The sequence below is a fragment of the Mercurialis annua genome, linkage group LG7, assembly GCF_937616625.2.
Source record: "Mercurialis annua linkage group LG7, ddMerAnnu1.2, whole genome shotgun sequence".
Taxonomy (NCBI): domain Eukaryota; kingdom Viridiplantae; phylum Streptophyta; class Magnoliopsida; order Malpighiales; family Euphorbiaceae; genus Mercurialis; species Mercurialis annua.
In genome coordinates this window covers 35,880,823-35,899,550 of record NC_065576.1, presented here as the reverse complement: position 1 = coordinate 35,899,550, position 18,728 = coordinate 35,880,823, and the positions used below count along the sequence as shown (strand labels likewise).

At 33.9% G+C, this 18,728-nt stretch overlaps 3 protein-coding genes across 4 annotated transcripts; 1 reads left to right on the top strand and 2 right to left on the bottom strand.

Annotated features, from left to right (window-relative positions):
* Positions 1-11,623: 11,623 nt before the first annotated feature.
* On the top strand, positions 11,624-12,601 carry LOC126655672 (chaperone protein dnaJ 20, chloroplastic-like). The gene has a single exon (XM_050349920.2). It carries the CDS (start codon positions 11,687-11,689, stop codon positions 12,302-12,304), a length of 618 nt encoding a protein of 205 aa, XP_050205877.1. The 5' UTR covers positions 11,624-11,686; the 3' UTR covers positions 12,305-12,601.
* A 504-nt stretch (positions 12,602-13,105) lies between these two features.
* Positions 13,106-18,216, bottom strand: LOC126657108 (uncharacterized). 2 transcript variants are annotated; one of them, XM_056103872.1, is made up of 5 exons: positions 17,967-18,216; positions 15,207-15,290; positions 14,504-14,858; positions 13,670-13,907; positions 13,106-13,310 (listed from the first exon to the last, which is right to left on the bottom strand). In XM_056103872.1, exons 3-5 carry the CDS (start codon positions 14,855-14,857, stop codon positions 13,306-13,308), a joined length of 597 nt encoding a protein of 198 aa, XP_055959847.1. In that variant the 5' UTR covers position 14,858; positions 15,207-15,290; positions 17,967-18,216; the 3' UTR covers positions 13,106-13,305. The 2 variants fall into 2 exon arrangements, with proteins under 2 accessions (XP_055959847.1, XP_055959848.1); XM_056103873.1 differs by lacking the exon at positions 13,106-13,310 and having other exon boundaries at positions 13,815-14,242.
* Positions 15,325-16,955, bottom strand: LOC130014841 (protein ALP1-like). Its single transcript, XM_056103793.1, has 3 exons — positions 16,434-16,955; positions 16,120-16,348; positions 15,325-16,028 (listed from the first exon to the last, which is right to left on the bottom strand). Exons 1-3 carry the CDS (start codon positions 16,953-16,955, stop codon positions 15,547-15,549), a joined length of 1,233 nt encoding a protein of 410 aa, XP_055959768.1. The 3' UTR covers positions 15,325-15,546.
* Positions 18,217-18,728: the final 512 nt, after the last annotated feature.

Below are 18,728 nucleotides of genomic sequence, written 5' to 3'. Positions count from 1 at the left end.
AAAATTTTGGCATAAGGTCCGTTATCGGCCATTAGAATCTAACGTGGCTCGCCCGGATTAATTCGCCAGCGCCAGCGTGGCCTTTCAAAAAAATTACAGTCTTCGTACTTCAAACAATAACCAAATACATAATAATTAGACCAAATAATAGATATTTGGGTTAAGAGTACACATAAAATAGGAGAGCTTGCCAGTGATAGAGGAAGGTTTTGACCTTACAATATATCACTAGCAGTTGACACACATAAAAATCTCAGGTTCTAATTACCACCTATATTGAAAGAGGTAAACCAGAATCAACTCTACATTATCACTTACATTGAAAGAGGTAAATCAGAATAAACCCTAACATCACAACAAATCCTAACATCACAGCCATAAATTTACAGCCCTAAAATCACAGCCATAAATTCACAACCCTAGAATCACAGCCATAAATTCACAACCCTAGAATCACAGCCATAAATTCATAACCATAATTAACATCACATCTAGAAATTCACAACCTTAACATTACTACAGTAAAATTAGAAACAGAAAATCTTTCAATTAAAACACCCAACAAATGAAGCACATACGCGTCATTCAATCAACCTTCCCTATATAGATAATGTGTAGAATACTTTGGCGTGTTCATTTTAAACATATGAAACCTTAAAAGATCACTAAATCGTCATGTATTTGTCCAAGTATCGCATTACTTTTTTTTGTATCGGTGTTCGTGCTATGTAGAGATGTAACAACCTAACAATTTCTATGCAAGTTTGTTTCATCCCTTTTTCTCATGTAAATAGTACTCGGGAACTTGTGGAGTTCCATGTTTCGCGTTTCACTTTCATATTTTGAAAATGCTTCTAAAACTCTTAAATTTTATATTTATAAACTAATATTGTAAAAATAAAAATCTTTTTTTATTCCCGTTTTAATATTTTCTATTTGAATATTTTCGTAAAATTTAGACAAAAAGTAGGCATGAATGTGGACTTATTTTGAAACAATTGGGTACAAGAATTTTGCTCATTTTAGGCTTGCTTATAAATGGAAAATGACTTGCGTTGTAAGTGCACAGATCCACCTAGCTCAAGCCAAAATGACCAACTTCTATCAAGGTCTTCCGATTATATCTGATAAGGTCGAAGTATGCTTATTCTATTATAGCAACAATTTCCGTTATTTCTTTTGTATCAGACAATTTATAGAGTATAGACAATTTATAGTTTTAATTAATCAATTTTATAAAAAAAAAAGTTTAAAAACAAAGCTCGAAATTTTTAAGGTTTCATATAATTGCAAGTTGAGGTGAATAGAGGTCGGGTTTGGTGGAAGTGCGGTGACCAGAAGAGACCGGTCAGGCCACGGAGGGCCTGACCCATCTGCTCTAAAGAGAAGACCGGCTGCTCTTAAGGAGCAGACCTGCTGGTCTGCTTCGAGGGGCAGACCAGCCGGTCGCTCCAGGTCTTCGTGTCGCCGGACAATTTTGCTAAAATAGAATGTTTTCGAAAATTTAAACAAATTGGGTTAAGTATAAACTTAAGGCTGAAAATGGAAATTTTTAAGGCTTTAACAAGTGATTTTCAAATGGGAAGTTAAAAGAGATTATGGCATAAATCAAATTCAAGTCTAAGTGCTTGAATGCAAAATTTAAAGTGTGTTTAAGTGGGATTAAGATAATTTGTGAGTTGAATGAATGGATTTAAAATAATTTAGAATATTCAAGGCAACGTTTAAAATAAAGTTTGAAATTTAGTTAAGTGTTAAAATTTAGGAGTTAAAAATGGTTGGATTAAGGAATTTGTTAACTGTAAAGTCGAATTGGTTAAATAAGTTTTTAAGAAGGCAAGAGCAAAAGAAATGGACTTGGAACCAATTTAAACTTAACGCCTGAATATAAATGCGAAATTTTGAAAGTAAAGTAATTTACGAATTAAGATGTTAATTTTGTATTTATTTGTATTATAGATCCTACAGTTATTTGGATTGGAGAAGTAGAGAATTTGGAGGGTTAAGCAACGGGCAATCTTATTTTGCTTTTTAAAATTTGGATTAAGCGATCGAGGTGAATTTACGATTTACTTTCGAGTATTATTATTTTATATTAATATATATGTGTGTATTTGGTTGAATATTTTAGTTTAAAGGATTATATATCGATTGGTAAAAAAAACTAATTTTAATATAACTAGGATTTCACCAAAGTATTTTTCATAACCAACTTATATTTTCTATTAACGATCTATCTTATACTATAAACAAATAAAATATGTTATATGTTATTAAAGGTAGAAAAGATCACCTAATAATGAAGTTGAGTTGTAGAAATTTATATTTTTACTATATTATAATATTCTTTAATTTTATTAAAAGTAACGTGAGGTAAAAGTGATGATTCTGTCGTGAAAAATTCATTGAAATGACGAATACCATTTTGAATAGCACGGATCGTTTCAGTAGATGCTTTTATTTTAAAAAGTTTAAGTTGTATACACGCTTGGCATAGAAAACGTATAAATATTTAATATCGTACTTATTAGCCTAGTAACTATTAGCAGAATTGATTTCAGCTGTGTTTTCTGCTGTGTTCAAGCTTATGCTGCTAAGGTGTTGATGAGTTGTTCAGAGTTCATTATGCTGATTTGTTGCTGAGCTGGTGATGAGCTGTCCAAATACATGCAGTGTGTGTGAAGTTAGTTAGAAAGTGATGACAAGTGTGTATTGTAGTTTGTTATAGCTTTAGCCAATGTAACCATGACACATGTCATGTGGCAGTTATTTTTCTGTAAACTCAGCTTACTATATAAAGCTGTGGCTTGTAATCTTGAAAGATTAAGAAATAAGATTTCATTTTGCTTTCAATTTCTGAAATGGTATGAGAGCTTTGAATTGAAGCAGTTATCGTTTTCTTCTTTCCCTCTCATTTTCTCGGGAAACAAACACCTCACATTCTCTTCAAATCTCTCTCTGTTTCACAAGCAAATCACAGTTTCAGAATCCTTGCATCACTGTGATTCTTGCGATCATATTTTCTTTCAAAGATGACAACCGCTGCTACTCAAAATCCATGGAGACAGGAAGAGAATCTTGCTAGTCCATTTTACATCCATCCAAACGAGAATCCAGCTCTTGTTTTGGTTACACCTCTGTTAAATGGTGTTAATTACCATTCCTGGTCAAGATCCATGAAGAGAGCTCTTTTGGCTAAGAACAAGATGAAACTTGTTGATGGATCAATTTCTGTGCCTACAAAGGATAATCCAATGTATTCTGTGTGGGAACGAAGTAATAATCTAGTGATGTCTTGGATCCAAAACTCAGTTTCTCCTACTATTAGCAAGAGCATTGAATGGATTGATGCTGCTCTGGAAGCATGGATTGATCTTGAGTCGAGATTTGCATTAGGAGATGCATATAGAGTCTCAGATATTCAAGAAGAATTGAACAATTTCAAACAGAATATACTGAGTGTGGTTGAATACTTCACACATCTCAAAGAAATGTGGGATGAACTTATCAATCTGAGGCCAATTCCAGGTTGCAGCTGTGATCCTCAGTGTAAATGTAGAGGTTATGAAAAGATAAGGAATTACAGAGATAATGATGCTGTTATAAAGTTCCTAAAGGGACTTAATGAGAATTTTGCTACATTAAAGTCACAAATCTTGATTATGGATCCATTGCCAAATCTCAATAGAGTTTTTTCTTTGGCAAGTCAACATGAGAGGCAAGTTGTTGGTGGCTCATCAAAGCTTGTTGAACCTACTGTTTTCTATACTCAAAGTGCAAATTCTAATGTGCACAATGCTGGTTCCACTCCTAACTCTGGCAATTTCCAGAAAAAGGGAAATTACAAGAAGTTTTCAAATAACAGTATGATGAAGTGCACTCATTGTGGATACTCAGGTCACACAATAGACATTTGTTATAGAAAGCATGGCTTTCCTCCTAACTACAAATCAAAGGCAAAATCTCAGAATACTTCACATGTTAATCAAGTGGAATGTGTTCAAACTGAAATCAATCATCAGCTTGAGAGTCAGAATATGAATACTATGAATATGGATTCTGCAATGACAAATTGTATGCAATTCACTTAGGAGCAGTATTCACAACCTATGCAGCTTTTACAGAATGCAAATGCTACACCAGCATCTGTCAATACAGTCTCAACTACTATCAAATCCATAGGCAATGAATCAGGTATAATATCTCTATCATGCTTTAAGAAATCATATTCACAAAAGGAAAAATGGATTATAGATAGTGGTGCAACAGACCATATTATTTGTTCTTTGAGTTATTTCAAAAATTACAAAGCCGTTTCAAATTGTTTTGTGCATTTACCAAACAATCAAAGGGCTCAAGTTACACATGTTGGTACTGTGCATCTTTCAGACACATTCATTCTTCAAAAAGCCCTCTATGTTCCTGCTTTTTCATTCAATCTGATATTTGCTAGTCAACTGACAGATTCAAAATAAATTTACATTCTTTTGTATTGTGATACTTGTTTCATTCAGGATATCCAAACAATGAGGACGATTGGTTTAGCTAGAAAGCTTCATGGATTATACATCCTGGATAAACCTCACTTTCCTACACTCAAGTTTACAGCTGCTGCAACTGCACAACAAATTTTCCCTCCACTTATTGAACCTTCTCAACTCTGGCACTATAGATTAGGCCATCTTTCTGATTCTAGAATGGATGTATTGAATTCAATAGATTCAAGAATTTCAAAACCAAAACTTCATCATTGTGAAATCTGTCATTTTGCTAAGCAAAAGAAAATTCCATTTCCTATTAGTACTTCTACTGTAAAATCCAATTTTGATCTAATACACATGGATATTTGGGGTCCTTTCAAAATAAGTTCTCATTATGGACACAAATATTTCCTTTCTATTGTAGATGATAAAACCAGATACACCTGGATTTACATGCTGAAACTTAAATCTGAGGTTCAAACTCTCATTCAAAATTTCATTGCTCTTTTTGAAAGGCAATATGAGTCAAAAATCAAATGTATTCGAAGTGATAATGGCTTAGAGTTTAGCATGCCTCATTTTTACAAATCAAAAGGCATTATCCATCAAACCAGTTGTGTTTATACTCCACAACAAAATGGTGTTGTGGAGAGAAAACACCAACATATCCTCAATATTGCTAGAGCTCTTCGTTTTCAATCCTCAGTTCCACTTTCCTTCTGGTCTGATTGTATTGTTCATGCAGTCTACCTCATAAATAGAACTCCTTTTCCCATTATTCAAAACAATACACCATATTATCTTCTAAATCACAACATACCAACATTTTGTAACTTGAAAACATTTGGTTGTCTGGAATATGTCAGTACACCTGATCACTTACGTTCAAAGTTTGATGCTAGAGCATCTCAATGTGTTTTTCTGGGTTTTAATCCAACTACAAAAGGTTTTAAACTATATGATTTACAAACTAAAACCATTTTCATGTCTCGTAATGTGATCTTTTATGAAAATATATTTCCTTTTTCTGCTATAGCACAAACAAAATCTTTTTCTGATGTTACCAATGTCTGTTCTATTAATCCTGCTATGAATACTTTTCTTCATGCTGATATTGATTTTGTTCCTGAGGATGCACCTATAACTCAAAATCCCACACCATCTTCTGTTCTACCAGACCATTCAATTCTTTCAAATTCACCAACATTACCCACTTCTCGATCTTTTCAACCTATCTCTAACACCAACCATTCTAGTTCTACTTCAATACCACCTACAGTTGAGACTAGAAAGTCCACCAGAACTAAGTATGCTCCTACTTACTTGCAAGATTATAATTGCAACATACAAAACCCTTTTTCTTCTACCCCACATTATCTTAATCATGTTTTGTCCTATGACAACCTCTCTCCATCCCATAGAGCTTTTTCTGTCTCTATCACAACTACACCTGAACCACAAAGTTATGCTGAGGCAATTAAACATGACTGCTGGAAAGCTGCAATGCAGTCTGAGTTGGATGCTCTTTTACAGAATCAAACTTGGACAGTTACAACCTTACCTCCAGGAAAACAGGCTATAGGTTGTAAATGGGTCTTTAAGACCAAGTATCACTCCAATGGTACTATTGAGAGGCATAAAGTCAGATTAGTGGCTAAAGGGTATACACAGCAAGCAGGTGTTGACTACCTTGAAACCTTTTCTCCAGTTGCTAAAATGACAACTGTTAGACTCCTACTTGCTTTTGCTACTTCCAAGAATTGGTTTCTTCAACAACTGGATATTAACAATGCATTTCTTCAAGGTGATTTGCATGAAGAAATATACATGAAACCACCACAAGGTTTTCCTATTTCAGATTCTACTCAAGTTTGCAAGTTACAAAAGTCTTTGTATGGCCTTAAACAAGCCAGTAGAGAATGGAATTCAAAGCTGACTTCTTCCTTGTTTTATCAAGGATATTCACAGGCTACTGGAGATTCAAGTCTGTTCATCAAGCAAACTTCTTCTTCTTTTACAGCTCTTCTGATATATGTGGATGATGTAATACTTACAGGTAACAGTATTTCTGAGATTCAGTCTATCAAAGAGTTCTTACATGAATGTTACAAAATCAAAGATCTGGGTGAGTTGAAGTTTTTTCTGGGTTTAGAGATTGCCAGATCTCATAAAGGACTCAACATATGTCAAAGGGAAATATACACTTGACTTGTTACAAGAAATTGGTTTCATTGGCTCAAAACCAGTTTCAACTCCCATGCTTTCTACTTTGAAGCTCACAGATTCTTCTGGCACTCTTTTAGAGGATGTTTCTGTTTATAGAAGATTAATTGGAAAATAAATCTATCTCTGCACTACTAGACCAGATATAGCTTTTGCTGTACAGCAGCTTTCTCAATTCATGGATAGACCTACTTCAATTCATCTCAAGGCTGCTCACCATTTACTTAGATATCTCAAATCCTCTCCAGGTCAAGGCATTTACTTTGCTACTGATCCAGATTTGACTTTGAAAGCCTTCTCTGATTCAGATTGGGCTGCTTGCTCTGACACTAGGAGATCCATCACAGGTTTCTGTGTTTTTCTTGGTTCATCTTTGATTTCCTGGAAATCTAAAAAGCAGGCTACAATCTCCAGAAATTCTTCTGAAGCATAATATAGAGCTTTGGCTGCAACAACTTGTGAGATACAATGGCTTCTTTATCTCTTAAAAGATCTTGGTATTCCTCATTCCACGTCTGCTTCTTTATACTGTGACAACCAATCAGCAATACACATAGCTCAGAACCCTATTTTTCATGAACGAACCAAGCATATAGAAATTGATTGCCATTTGGTTAGACAAAAACATCAAGCACAAGTTATACATCGTTTGCCAGTTTCCTCTACAAATCAATTGGCAGATTTTCTAACCAAGCCTTTGACTCCTGCTGTGTTCAAGGCTTCTATATCCAAGCTGGGCATACAAAACTTATATGCTCCAGCTTGAGGGGGGGTATTAGCAGAATTGATTTCTGCTGTGTTTTCTGCTGTGTTCAAGCTTATGCTGCTAAGGTGTTGATGAGTTGTTCAGAGTTCATTATGCTGAGCTGGTGATGAGCTGTCCAAGTACATGCAGTGTGTGTGAAGTTAGTTAGAAAATGATGACAAGTGTGTATTGTAGTTTGTTATAGCTTTAGCCAATGTAACCATGACACATGTCATGTGGCAGTTATTTTTCTGTAAACTCAGCTTACTATATAAAGTTGTGGCTTGTAATCTTGAAAGATTAAGAAATAAGATTTCATTTTGCTTTCAATTTCTGAAAGTAACTCTGTTATTTAAGTATTTGTTATAAGAAATCTATAAATTGTTTTTTTTGTGAAAATGTTATTATTAAACCTAATATGTGATCTGAGGGTAACGAGCTACCTATTGGGCGTCAATAGGCTGTGTGATCACCAATACTGATACGAGTTTAGGCGTCTATGGTCAATTATTTGCAATGATAAATTATGAATATCGATCGAATAAGGAAAAGGATAAAAAAAATTGATAGACACGAGGTTTAACTCGGTGAAACTATCTCGGGACCTTTGTCTAGTGGGTTAACTCAGTCGAACTATCTCGACACCCACAACTTGGGATTAAGAGATGGTTGCGGTTAACTCGATGGAACTATCTCGGGACCCAACCACTTGGACGATATGATCGAAAAACAGTTATTATCGATTGTGTCAAATAAGTCCATAGCACTTGGGTTTAGGATTTCGAACGAATCCGACATTGGAAACTATTACATTATATTTTATATTTGTTTATGTGTAGTTAATCGTTTATTATCGAATTATGTTTAAATGCAAGTTATTAATTGAATATATAGTAGAGTATGTTTTATTATGAATGCGATCTTATTTTAATTATAATATTGTTTGTAAATTGTGAACTCACTCAGCGTTGTCTAACCTCCAATAATGTTTCCTTTCAGGCTTAACATATGATGAGGTGGTCGAGCTTCCATTCAATGTTCGGAAGTCTCAGTTATGAAAAGTTCTATCCTTCTTAGAGCTGCAGTAGTCATGATAGTAGACTTAGCCGGTAGCAAACGATTTATACTTGTCTTATACCATGTACTAGCGATATATTTTTGAAAAGTGAATTATCTAGAAATTTAATATATGGTTATCTGATATTTTATACAAGGTGGTTTGTGTGTTTCAACAGGTGTGGTTTATTAAGTTTTCAAATGTTATATCGCCGTTTTTTTAAAATGATTTTACTAAATATTATAACGGTTTTAAAACGCAAAAAAGTTTTAAGTAAATTTAGGCTTGCTACGGGTTTCGGAACTGCCACTCCCATTCCCTAGCGCCGGTCACGACCCGATTTTTGATCGTGACATAAACTCCCCCTCCCATATCCCGGAACCAACATGTCCAAGAAAACTAGGACTTATAATACTGTCACGGGGTCCACCTGGCACTGGAGCACGGACGATCCAACCATCAACAGGGTCTGCTTGAGATTGTCTAGTCGACTCTGTAATTATGATTACAATAATTAATACAAATTTATATTTTTATAAATATTCTTAAATTCACGTAATATTTGAATTATATTTACCTACGAACGATGATGAAGTGAACCGTCCATCGGTCCTCCGTTGGGCGGGAGAGGGGGGGTGCTGGTTCCTCTAAACTCTGCGGATCATCACTCAGAAAGAGACGTCGGGCCAATCATCGTCTGCTCGATAATGTCTCTCAGCAGCAGCAGTTGTAGTCCTCATCCATCTTTGTGAGGCGGTCACATTACGAGCCTAGGTATGTGAAGCTCCCGACCCTTTAGTTTCCGTAGGTATCAGTGTACTCTTTCCTCTACTAAGCTGTTTCTGCATTTACCAATTTAAAATAATATTAGTTAAATAACATTACTTACCGATTGTTTTCGTCCACTTTCCCGATTAGAATCCGACATTTGAGCTCGACATGGTGATCGTCGTTCTTCGGGTTTAAATATGAGTTGAGAGAGTTTGACTGTGAGATTTTTAGCTAAAAAATAGAAAGATAATAATAGAGAACTGTATGTAGTAAAATCAGGACGGTATTTAGCAGTCCACCAATTAAAATGAGCTGGTGGATTGATTCGTAATAAAAAAAAGGTGGCATATGCACATGACCATGAAAAAAATTAATAAATGATTACCGTTGGATTAATTTATAATGAGATAAGTCATCTATAACAATAATTAAAAAACAAATTGAGGAAATAAAAATTTTGGGGCAGCCACTTCTGATGCGATCGAATAGGTGATCTTGAGAATTCGGTATTGTCAGTCTGAGGTCCCTTATCTGTTCATCTTCCGAACCTTAAGGTTTAATATCTATCAATTATTTTACCGATTTAAGAAAGTTATACTATATAAGTATATAATTTGATTTTTCTTAAATATTCAGATCTCTTAAATGAAAAAGACAGACGCTTTTTTTTAAAAAAAAAAAAAAAAAAACTAGCCAAGTTATGTTTGAAGATGATTTTGAATCCAGAAATAGTTATCCAAAATATGTGGTAGATAAATTGCAACAATTTTAAATGATTTTTTAAGGGCTAATTAGTTAAAAACACCCCACGTTGAATTTTTTTTTATACCCTGACCTAGAAAAATTTTCAATTGTACCCTATTTCAAGTTTTTCATTTTCAACTCTACCCTAAAACACTAAATTGATCTTTTTTCATCTAAAAAAATTAAAATAGTCTTTCATTTTTAACCTATATTTTAATTAAACGTAAATGTTATTAATTTTACAAAAATACCATCTCGTTTAAAAAAATCAACTAATAATAATTATTTAATTTATATTGATTATCAATAATTTTTTAAAAATCAAAAACCGTAAAAAAATTAAAATTTATATAAAAATAAAAAAATTATGATCCACCGTCGTCGTCCTCCTTCCACGAAGGAGGACGTGTTCCTCCATGGAAGGAGGAACAGTAGCTCCTCCTTCCATGAATGGAGGAGCTGCTGCTCCTCCTTTTCCGGAGGGTGGACGGCGGCGGCTCAGGCGGAGGAGTACAGAAGTCGAAAAAAATTATTTTTTTTTGTTTAAATTTAGTGACGGGTTCTTAAATCGAAGAAGTATGTGGTAGATCGAAAATTTGTTTTAAGAATTTAATTCTTTAATAAATTTTTAAAAAATAATTAATTGTTAGGACCTATTTAATGTTTTTTAATATTAAAGGACTTGTTTGTATTTGTCCAAATAAAAAAAATGGTAAAATCCGTCTATTTAGTTATTAAACGTTTTATTCTTAAATTATTTAAATTATCAATTGTACCTTTAATTAGGGTAGAGGTGAAAACGAAAAATCTGAAATATAGTACAAATGAAAATTTTCTTAAATTGGGATATAAACAAAAAAAGTTCAACGTGGAAAGTTTTTAAGTAATTAGACCATTTTTTAATACATTGGCGCCCAAGATGGTGTTTGGCTGTATCGGGAATGGAATCCATTCACATGAGTTGTCATGCCTTCCTGTTACACCGTTAGCTTGCCCACTGTAATTTCCTTAAAAAATATTTCAATTCATAGAAACTTCTATAACCCAATTCATTAATTACCTTTTTAACAATATTACTTGCTCTACAATTCTTTTTCTTTTCTCTTAACAATTGTTTTAAAAAATAAATTAATTAAACTGACCTTGTTAATATTTTTTTCTGTTTGAAATCTTATTTATATTAACATTCATGACAAATAAAATTTAGTCCTTCCATCTCGAATTAATATACAATTTAATAAGTATAAATATTAAAAATATTATTCGACCTAAATAATTTATTTATTTATAAAAGAGGATTAATTTATATAGAAAAAACACTCACCTACTCTTATTTAATAAAATGATAGTAACCATTTTAGTTATAAAATGTTAGCTTACTACATATGGTTTTAAGAAATTCAGTGACAACCGCGTTGAATTTTCTTTATCCTGTCTTTTCCAATTCATTCTTAGCTTTTCAAAACTAAATTACCATTTCCTTTTTCATTTCTATATTTAATTATTTTTCTATATACCCCTTCTAGATTCTTAACTGTTTTATTTGATCAATAACGTAACTTCTAGATTTTTAAATTCTCTCACTATATAAACAAAATAACTTCACCTAAACAAATCAATAACTGCCACACTAAAACAAACAGCAATAACAAAACAGAGAAAAAAATGAGTACTACTACAGCAACTATCTCATCGGGAACCTGCAATTCTTTCTTGAAACCCAATTTTTCCACTAAAACATCCTCACTCCATCCATGCTCTCACCTTTCCTTCACTACCCATCTCCCCAAGTCAAGATTTCCGCTCAAAACCGCCACCATTCCGTCGATCAAGGCCTCCGCCACGGCGGTTTCCGATAGCATTTACGTGGAAAACAGCCAGAGCTTTTATAGCTTGTTAGGAATTTCGGAAACCGGAACACACGCAGAAATCAAGAAAGCGTACAAGCAACTGGCGAGGAAGTATCATCCCGACGTGTCGCCCCCGGGACGAAAAGAAGAGTATACAAAGAGGTTTATTGAGGTTCAGGAGGCTTATGAGACATTGTCTGACCCTGAAAGAAGGGCTTTGTATGATAGAGATATGAGCTGCATAGGAAATAGTGGCTTTAACACTGTTTTCTCGGGCGGAAAACGATACCGATCGGGCTTGTACCGTGAAGATGGATTGGAGTGGGAACGAAGATGGCAATCTCAGCTTGAGGAGCTAATAAGGAAAAGTAATAGTAATATTGATATGGGGAATATGAGCTGGGGAGCTAAAATGAGAAGCCAAAGAAGTTGAGTAACTAATTAGCCAGGAGTTTTTTCGACAATAGTAAAACTAGGTAGTTAATTATGGCGCAAATGCCGGTGCTCTTGTAGCACAGTGGTAATAGTCACAGACATTTTGATAAGAGGTCTCATGTTCGAGTCTTACTTCCCTTCTCTAATTATCAAAAAAATTATGGCCCTAACGGCTGAATCAATTGATGTCTATTTTATATAGAATTGATCCTATTGGAAATTCTGTAGTGGAGAAAATTTTGTATATAGGTAATGGATTAATGTACAAATTACGGAAATTTTCTCTTTATTCCAATATTTGCTGTTAATTTATTTTTGCACCCTTTACTCGAGAATTTGGTAGGTCGGCCTCGATGAGTATATTCCACGCTATAACAATTATGCCCAATTAATTTTATAATAATCTAAAAAATGTTTGCCATACTAAAATATCTAAGGGGCCGTTTGGTTCAAAGTCCGGAATGGGAATGGGAATGGAAATGGGAATGGGAATGGGTGGGAATGGGAATGGGAATGGAAATTTTGCTATGTTGTTTGGTTCCACCAAGGAATGGGAATGATTCCATTAATATGTGTTTGTTTGCCAATAATTCATAATGGGAATGGGAATGGGAATGGGAATCAATTTTATTTTTTAAATCTATTATTAATTATGTCTCAAAAAATCTAAAATTTATGCAAAAAATAATAAATAATTAAAATATACAATTTTCATAAATTGTAATTAAATCGTTCATTAAAAATATATGTCTAGAATAAATTATTATGTCTAGAATAAATTTGAAAAATAACACAAAAATAAAAGATAATTAAATTACATAATTTTTTATAAATTGCAATTAAGTCATTCATTAGAAATATGTCTAGAATAATTTGTTTATAACACAAACATCAACGTTTTAATCAACATCGTTCTAAATTCGAATCCATAAACTAAAAAAATACATGATAATTTTGAAATTGAAACACTCGAAAACACCGTCAATAGCCTTGGAGTAATTAACCTACAAATACAATTACAAAATATATAAGATAATGAAACCAACAAATATTAAATACTCTACATATTATCAAACATTCAAACAAAACAAATACATGTATAAGAAGCAGATCATTGTTCAAACAAGTTACATATTATTTGATATTACACAAAAAAGGGCATAAACTCATACAAAGACAAGGTCTGTTTTCATCTTTCACATGATCACATCATCAACTTAAGCTAAAATTGTCAACGGTTTACCATCCATCTTCTAGCATAAACACATAGCAAGCTATCACACTTGTAGGCAATTGAACAAAAATTTTAAGACAGTTGAAATTGAACTCGAATAGTTAAAAATGAAAAAAGTATGAAGCTTACCATAAAGAAGACTAGTGATATACTGCCTTCTAAGATTTGGTGGAGCTTGATAGAACACCCTCAATTTGTTTGGTTCCGCTGTGAGAATATCAGCGGCTTGCAATGCTTCAGCACTCGACAAATTGTCTATAAGAAGCAACTCACTCAATACATTGTTGCTTTTCTCAATTATATCTTGCTCACGCTCCTCTGCACGAGACCATACACTCGCCATTGTTCCAAGATGTGTATTCATATTCTGCATAAACGAGTTGAGATTAGAAGAAACATTTACAAATGAAGTAGCCATACTCGACTCATCAGATTCACTTGCTTCCTTCCTCGTTTCCCTATGGCGTCTCTTGACTCTTTTAGATGAAGACTGAGTTGTTGAATGAGTTATTGATATATCATCTTCTTCATTATCTTCATGAGCTGAATTTGTTTGATTATCTGTCTCATTTTCCATATTTGCGATAGCTTCTTCAAAATTTCAACATTTTTGCCTGTTGCTCTATCCTTGCCAACCAATTCTCCAATTTCATGAAATAACGGAAAAGATACACCCCAAAGTCCTTTGGCATCCCTGTGATTCTACAAATACGAGAAACAAACAGCCCCTAAGAATAAATCAGAGAACCAAAATAATTGTTGAAAACTACAACTGATATTGCAACAAACAACTGATTCAAAACAAAAAAATATGATGTTCACGACAAAACTTGCATAAACAACAATGCAGTAAGCATTACAAACTATACATGCAGCTTAACCATGATTCTTGCATCTCAAGCACTCGCCAAGTAATTATAATTAGAATAAAAATAAAAATAAGAGAAAAAAAATCAGAATTACCTGACACCATTCCTCAAAAACAGATTTTTCACACTGAACCATTTTTCTTGAATCATCCCAAGCAAATCCAGATTTGTTCAACATTTCAGCTATGGCATTATATTTTGTCTTCATAGTTTTCCACCGTGAATCAATATGAGGATTTGCTCTCAAACCACACGAAGGAAGTCTTATATTCATCAATTCTTCTGCTCGTAACAAATATCCATTCTTCCAGGTGTTGCCTTGTTTATATTTAGGTTCTGTAGCCACTTGTTGTAAGCTCTCTATCAAAACAGCATCCTCTTCGGCAGTCCAACTCCTTTTATTCTTACCTCTTCCTCGAAAATGTTGATTGCTTTCAACGAAATCCATCCTAGCAATAATAAAGAAATCAGTCACAACACTTAGCACAACAACATTCACTAATCAGCACAAAATGAACTTAAAATACTGCATATCCAGAATCAATAAAAAGTAAAGTGAATATGCAGCTCTAAAAAATGCTAACTTGGACTCTTAATAATGGCACTAGTGAGCCCTTAAATCACCACAATTAAATCATGTTTTGTCTCAAACATAGACTAAAGAGCAAACATTATATCATACTTTAGCTTTTGTTAACAGCAATTTTTTTTCTATTATTTTCAGTTACCAATGGTAAGTTACCATTTCTTACCCTTCTTTTATAAGTGCACTACATTAGAATTGTAGGGGAGCTTACTGTAGTGTTCCTCGATATCTAACAGCAGGAAATCATCATATTCTGCAACTTCAATTTTGAGTGTTTCCAGTAGATTCCTCCAACCTGCAACAAAAGAAGTTTACTACAATTCTAATTAAGACATTGCTCAGAAAGCCTGAAAATGGAAAAATCCAACAATGAAACAGTAAAACAAAGATAAAAAGTAAAAGAAATAGAAATAAATAGAATTCAATAATCAGTCTTTCATAAAAAAAATAAGCACACTAATAAACACATTCACAAGTTATTACAAAAAGTAACCTTGCATAAAAGGTAATCGTTTCTTTGCAATACTTAATACTAACTAATAATAGCAAAGTTACAACATACTATTGGCTCTACTAAAGTTAACTCTCCAGTTGTTGAATATTTGTTGGGCATGTGAATTTCTGAAATTACTCCAATGATTAGATGTTTGAATTGTTGTGATGCATTCCATTTCACTTTCACTATCATCATCATCATCTATATCTTCTTCTTCTTCTTCATAAAGTACTTCTATATCTGTTGGCATGTTTCTTCTAATCAAATTGTGCAATAAACAACATGCTAGAATGATACGTCCTTGGGTCTTAATTGGATAGTAAGAGCAACTTCTAAGAATAGACCATTTTCCCTTAAGCACACCAAAACATCTTTCGATGACATTTCTAGCTCTAGAGTGTTTCATGTTGAAATATTCCTCTGCAGTTTGTGGCTGCCTATCACCTCTCCACTCATCTAGATGATAACGTTGCCCTCGATATGGAGCAAGAAATCCCTCACCATTAGTGTATCCAGCATCCACCAAGTAATAGCAACCTTTGCACATAAAAAATAAAATATTGTTTTATAGCTTGTAGTCCAAAATTATTTTTAATAAATATAGAATTGTATTGTTGGCTAGTGTTACCTTGAGGAATTTTTAGACCGTTAGGCCGTGAAATCGCATCTCGTAGGACACGACCATCATGCGCCGCTGAACCCTCCCAACCAGGTAACACATAGATGAATTGCATATCAGGTGAACAAACACCTAAGACGTTCATTGCTATATTTCCTTTTCTTGTCCGATATCTAGATCTTTCCTCAACGGGTGCTTTCACATTAATGTAAGTACCATCTAATGCTCCTAGACAATTCTACATAAAAAACAACACCTCGATAAATCATGATAATGTATATAACTTAACTATTACACTAGTTAGAAATATTTTTTTTACATACCTTAAAGCATTTCCATCTATCATCGGTGCAATCATCGGTTATTGGTGTAGGCTTTTTTAATAGTTCATCATGCAATTTCAGGACAGCTTTCAAACAACGGTTAAAATGTCTACTCACAGATTCTCCACTTCTTATAAAATAAGTACACATTGTCCTATTCTTTTGATGATGAGATAAAACATATAAAAAAATTGAAACAATTTCTTCCAATGACATATTCCGGGTCGCTTGTAAACCTCCAATATCCCTAAGCATCTCACAAAGAATAAAAAATGTACGTCTATCCATGCGAAGTTCACTCTTACACACATCATCACTTTCTTTTATGAGCCTACATATATTCGCAAATCTATTTCTCTTTCTATCTTTTTTTGTATCTCTTAATTGACGTCTACTAAGAATAGTTGCACCCATCATATACCAACTCGCGTACATGGTATAAACTACAAGTATAATAACTATCATGAAGTGAAGTCGTCGGAAATTCTGCTTTCTTTTCAATGAGAGTCCTAAATGAGGCATTTCTATAATAAAAAAAATATCAGTGAAAATTAATAATTAATGTAAATTCAGATTTATGGATTATTAAACTAAAAAAGAAATAGTGCAGAAGCTAAAAGACTTATCCAGAAGCTAAAAGACTTATCCAGATTGCAGAGCAAAAATGGTAAAAGAGACATTTATATAAAATGAAAAAGAAGCTAAAAGACTTATCTACATTAAGATAGGCAAAATCAAATAAAGCATCAGTTAGTCTCTCCTTATTGATAAGAAGTCATTAAGTGCATTGCCAATTTGTGATAGTTTCGTTAAGTTATCACAATACTTTAATAAAAAGAAATAGTTCCCTTTCTGTCAATTTTACTTCAGTAAAGTCTCCAGCCAAAAGTTCAGTAAAGTTTCAATTCCGGCTATAAATGTACTAATCAAGCAGAAGGACACGAGCAACATAGATTAAAACTAGTGCAAATAAACATATGAACTTGCTAGTTGCCCACAAAATGGCTCATAAAGTGTTCCTGTAATTAAGCATATCACCACTTTCACTTTCAAAAGAGTATTTCCCCATAGAAAAACAGCTAATATGAGTACTGAATTCAGGTCATTAGATGTTAAAATATTTATATTGCCTATTGATTTTGTAACATTTGGGATTAATAATGAATGCAAGTACAAAATGCAGACTTGTTTTTGAAGTTAAAATGCATTTTAGAATAACTAAATTTGCTTAAATATTGAAAAAATGCAGCATATACCATTGATTTGTATCAGCATTTGGTAACATTTGAATAACCAAAATCATTAACGGAGCGATTCATTTAACAATATAACAAAAAACATCAACAAATACCCTAAATGCCCTGTCTGGAAGCTTACAATCAAATAAACAAAAAATCTCATCCAACAAAAACAGAAGAATGCAAACAAAATGAGAAATCAGAAACAAAAGAAAAGCATGCAAAACCCATCAGTCACAAACCAACAAGATAAGGAAATCTGAGTAAAAGAATTAACATATAGGCACATCCTTACCTAAGAAAGAGCAGCGGCTGTAAGTGGGGCGCCGGCGAGACTGAAGAAGTGGAGGGACACAAGCAGCAGGATTAGAGCAGCGACCATGGAAGTAGAGCGCCGGCGAGACTGAAGCAGCGGAGGGACATGAAGAGCGGACAGACACGAGCAGTAAGATTAGAGCAGCGACAGTGGAAGTGGAGCTCCGGCGAGAGTGAAGCGAGCAGCGGAGGGAAAGGATTAAAGCATCGACGGTGGTTGAGCAGCAAAGGTGGAGGAGGATCGACGGTGGTTGAGCAGCAAAGGTGGAGGAGGATCGACGGTGGAGGAGCAGCAACAGTGGTGGCGGAGTAGTGGCAACGGCGATGACCAGTCGAGGTGCAGAGGAGAGAAACGATTATTTTTTCAAAATCACAAATTAGGTCAGGAATGGGAATGATTGACCTGGGTCTGCTAGGGAATGGGCCATTCCCATTCCATGGGGTTTAGAATTCCCATTCCGGGCCTTTTTTTATGAAACAAACAGATTCAATGGGAATGGGCCATTCCCATTCCCATTCCTGGCCTTTTTTTGGTCCAACCAAACACCCCCTAAATATTTTTATTAGATATCCTAACAAACATATCATTGTCTTGTTGCACAAGTGATGTGATATAACCGTTGCATTGTATACATGTTCAACGAGCTAGATATCTACTAAAACACTTGATTTTTTTAATGAATGATATAATATTAAAAGGTCACAAAAGTGGCAAATACCAACACTAGGTCATAAAAAATGA

What these genes read in the sequence shown, in the direction of transcription:
- LOC126655672 (XM_050349920.2), top strand. Translation starts at nt 11,687, where the DNA reads ATGAGTACTACTACAGCAACTATCTCATCGGGAACCTGCAATTCTTTC.
- LOC130014841 (XM_056103793.1), bottom strand. Translation starts at nt 16,955, where the DNA reads ATGCCTCATTTAGGACTCTCATTGAAAAGAAAGCAGAATTTCCGACGA. An exon ending in ATAGATGGAAATGCTTTAAG is followed by an intron (nt 16,349 to 16,433) that starts GTATGTAAAAAA and finishes TTTTTTATGTAG; the next exon opens with AATTGTCTAGGAGCATTAGA. An exon ending in CGGTCTAAAAATTCCTCAAG is followed by an intron (nt 16,029 to 16,119) that starts GTAACACTAGCC and finishes TTATGTGCAAAG; the next exon opens with GTTGCTATTACTTGGTGGAT.
- LOC126657108 (XM_056103872.1), bottom strand. Translation starts at nt 14,857, where the DNA reads ATGGATTTCGTTGAAAGCAATCAACATTTTCGAGGAAGAGGTAAGAAT. An exon ending in TTTTTGAGGAATGGTGTCAG is followed by an intron (nt 13,908 to 14,503) that starts GTAATTCTGATT and finishes TCGTTTATGCAG; the next exon opens with AATATGAATACACATCTTGG.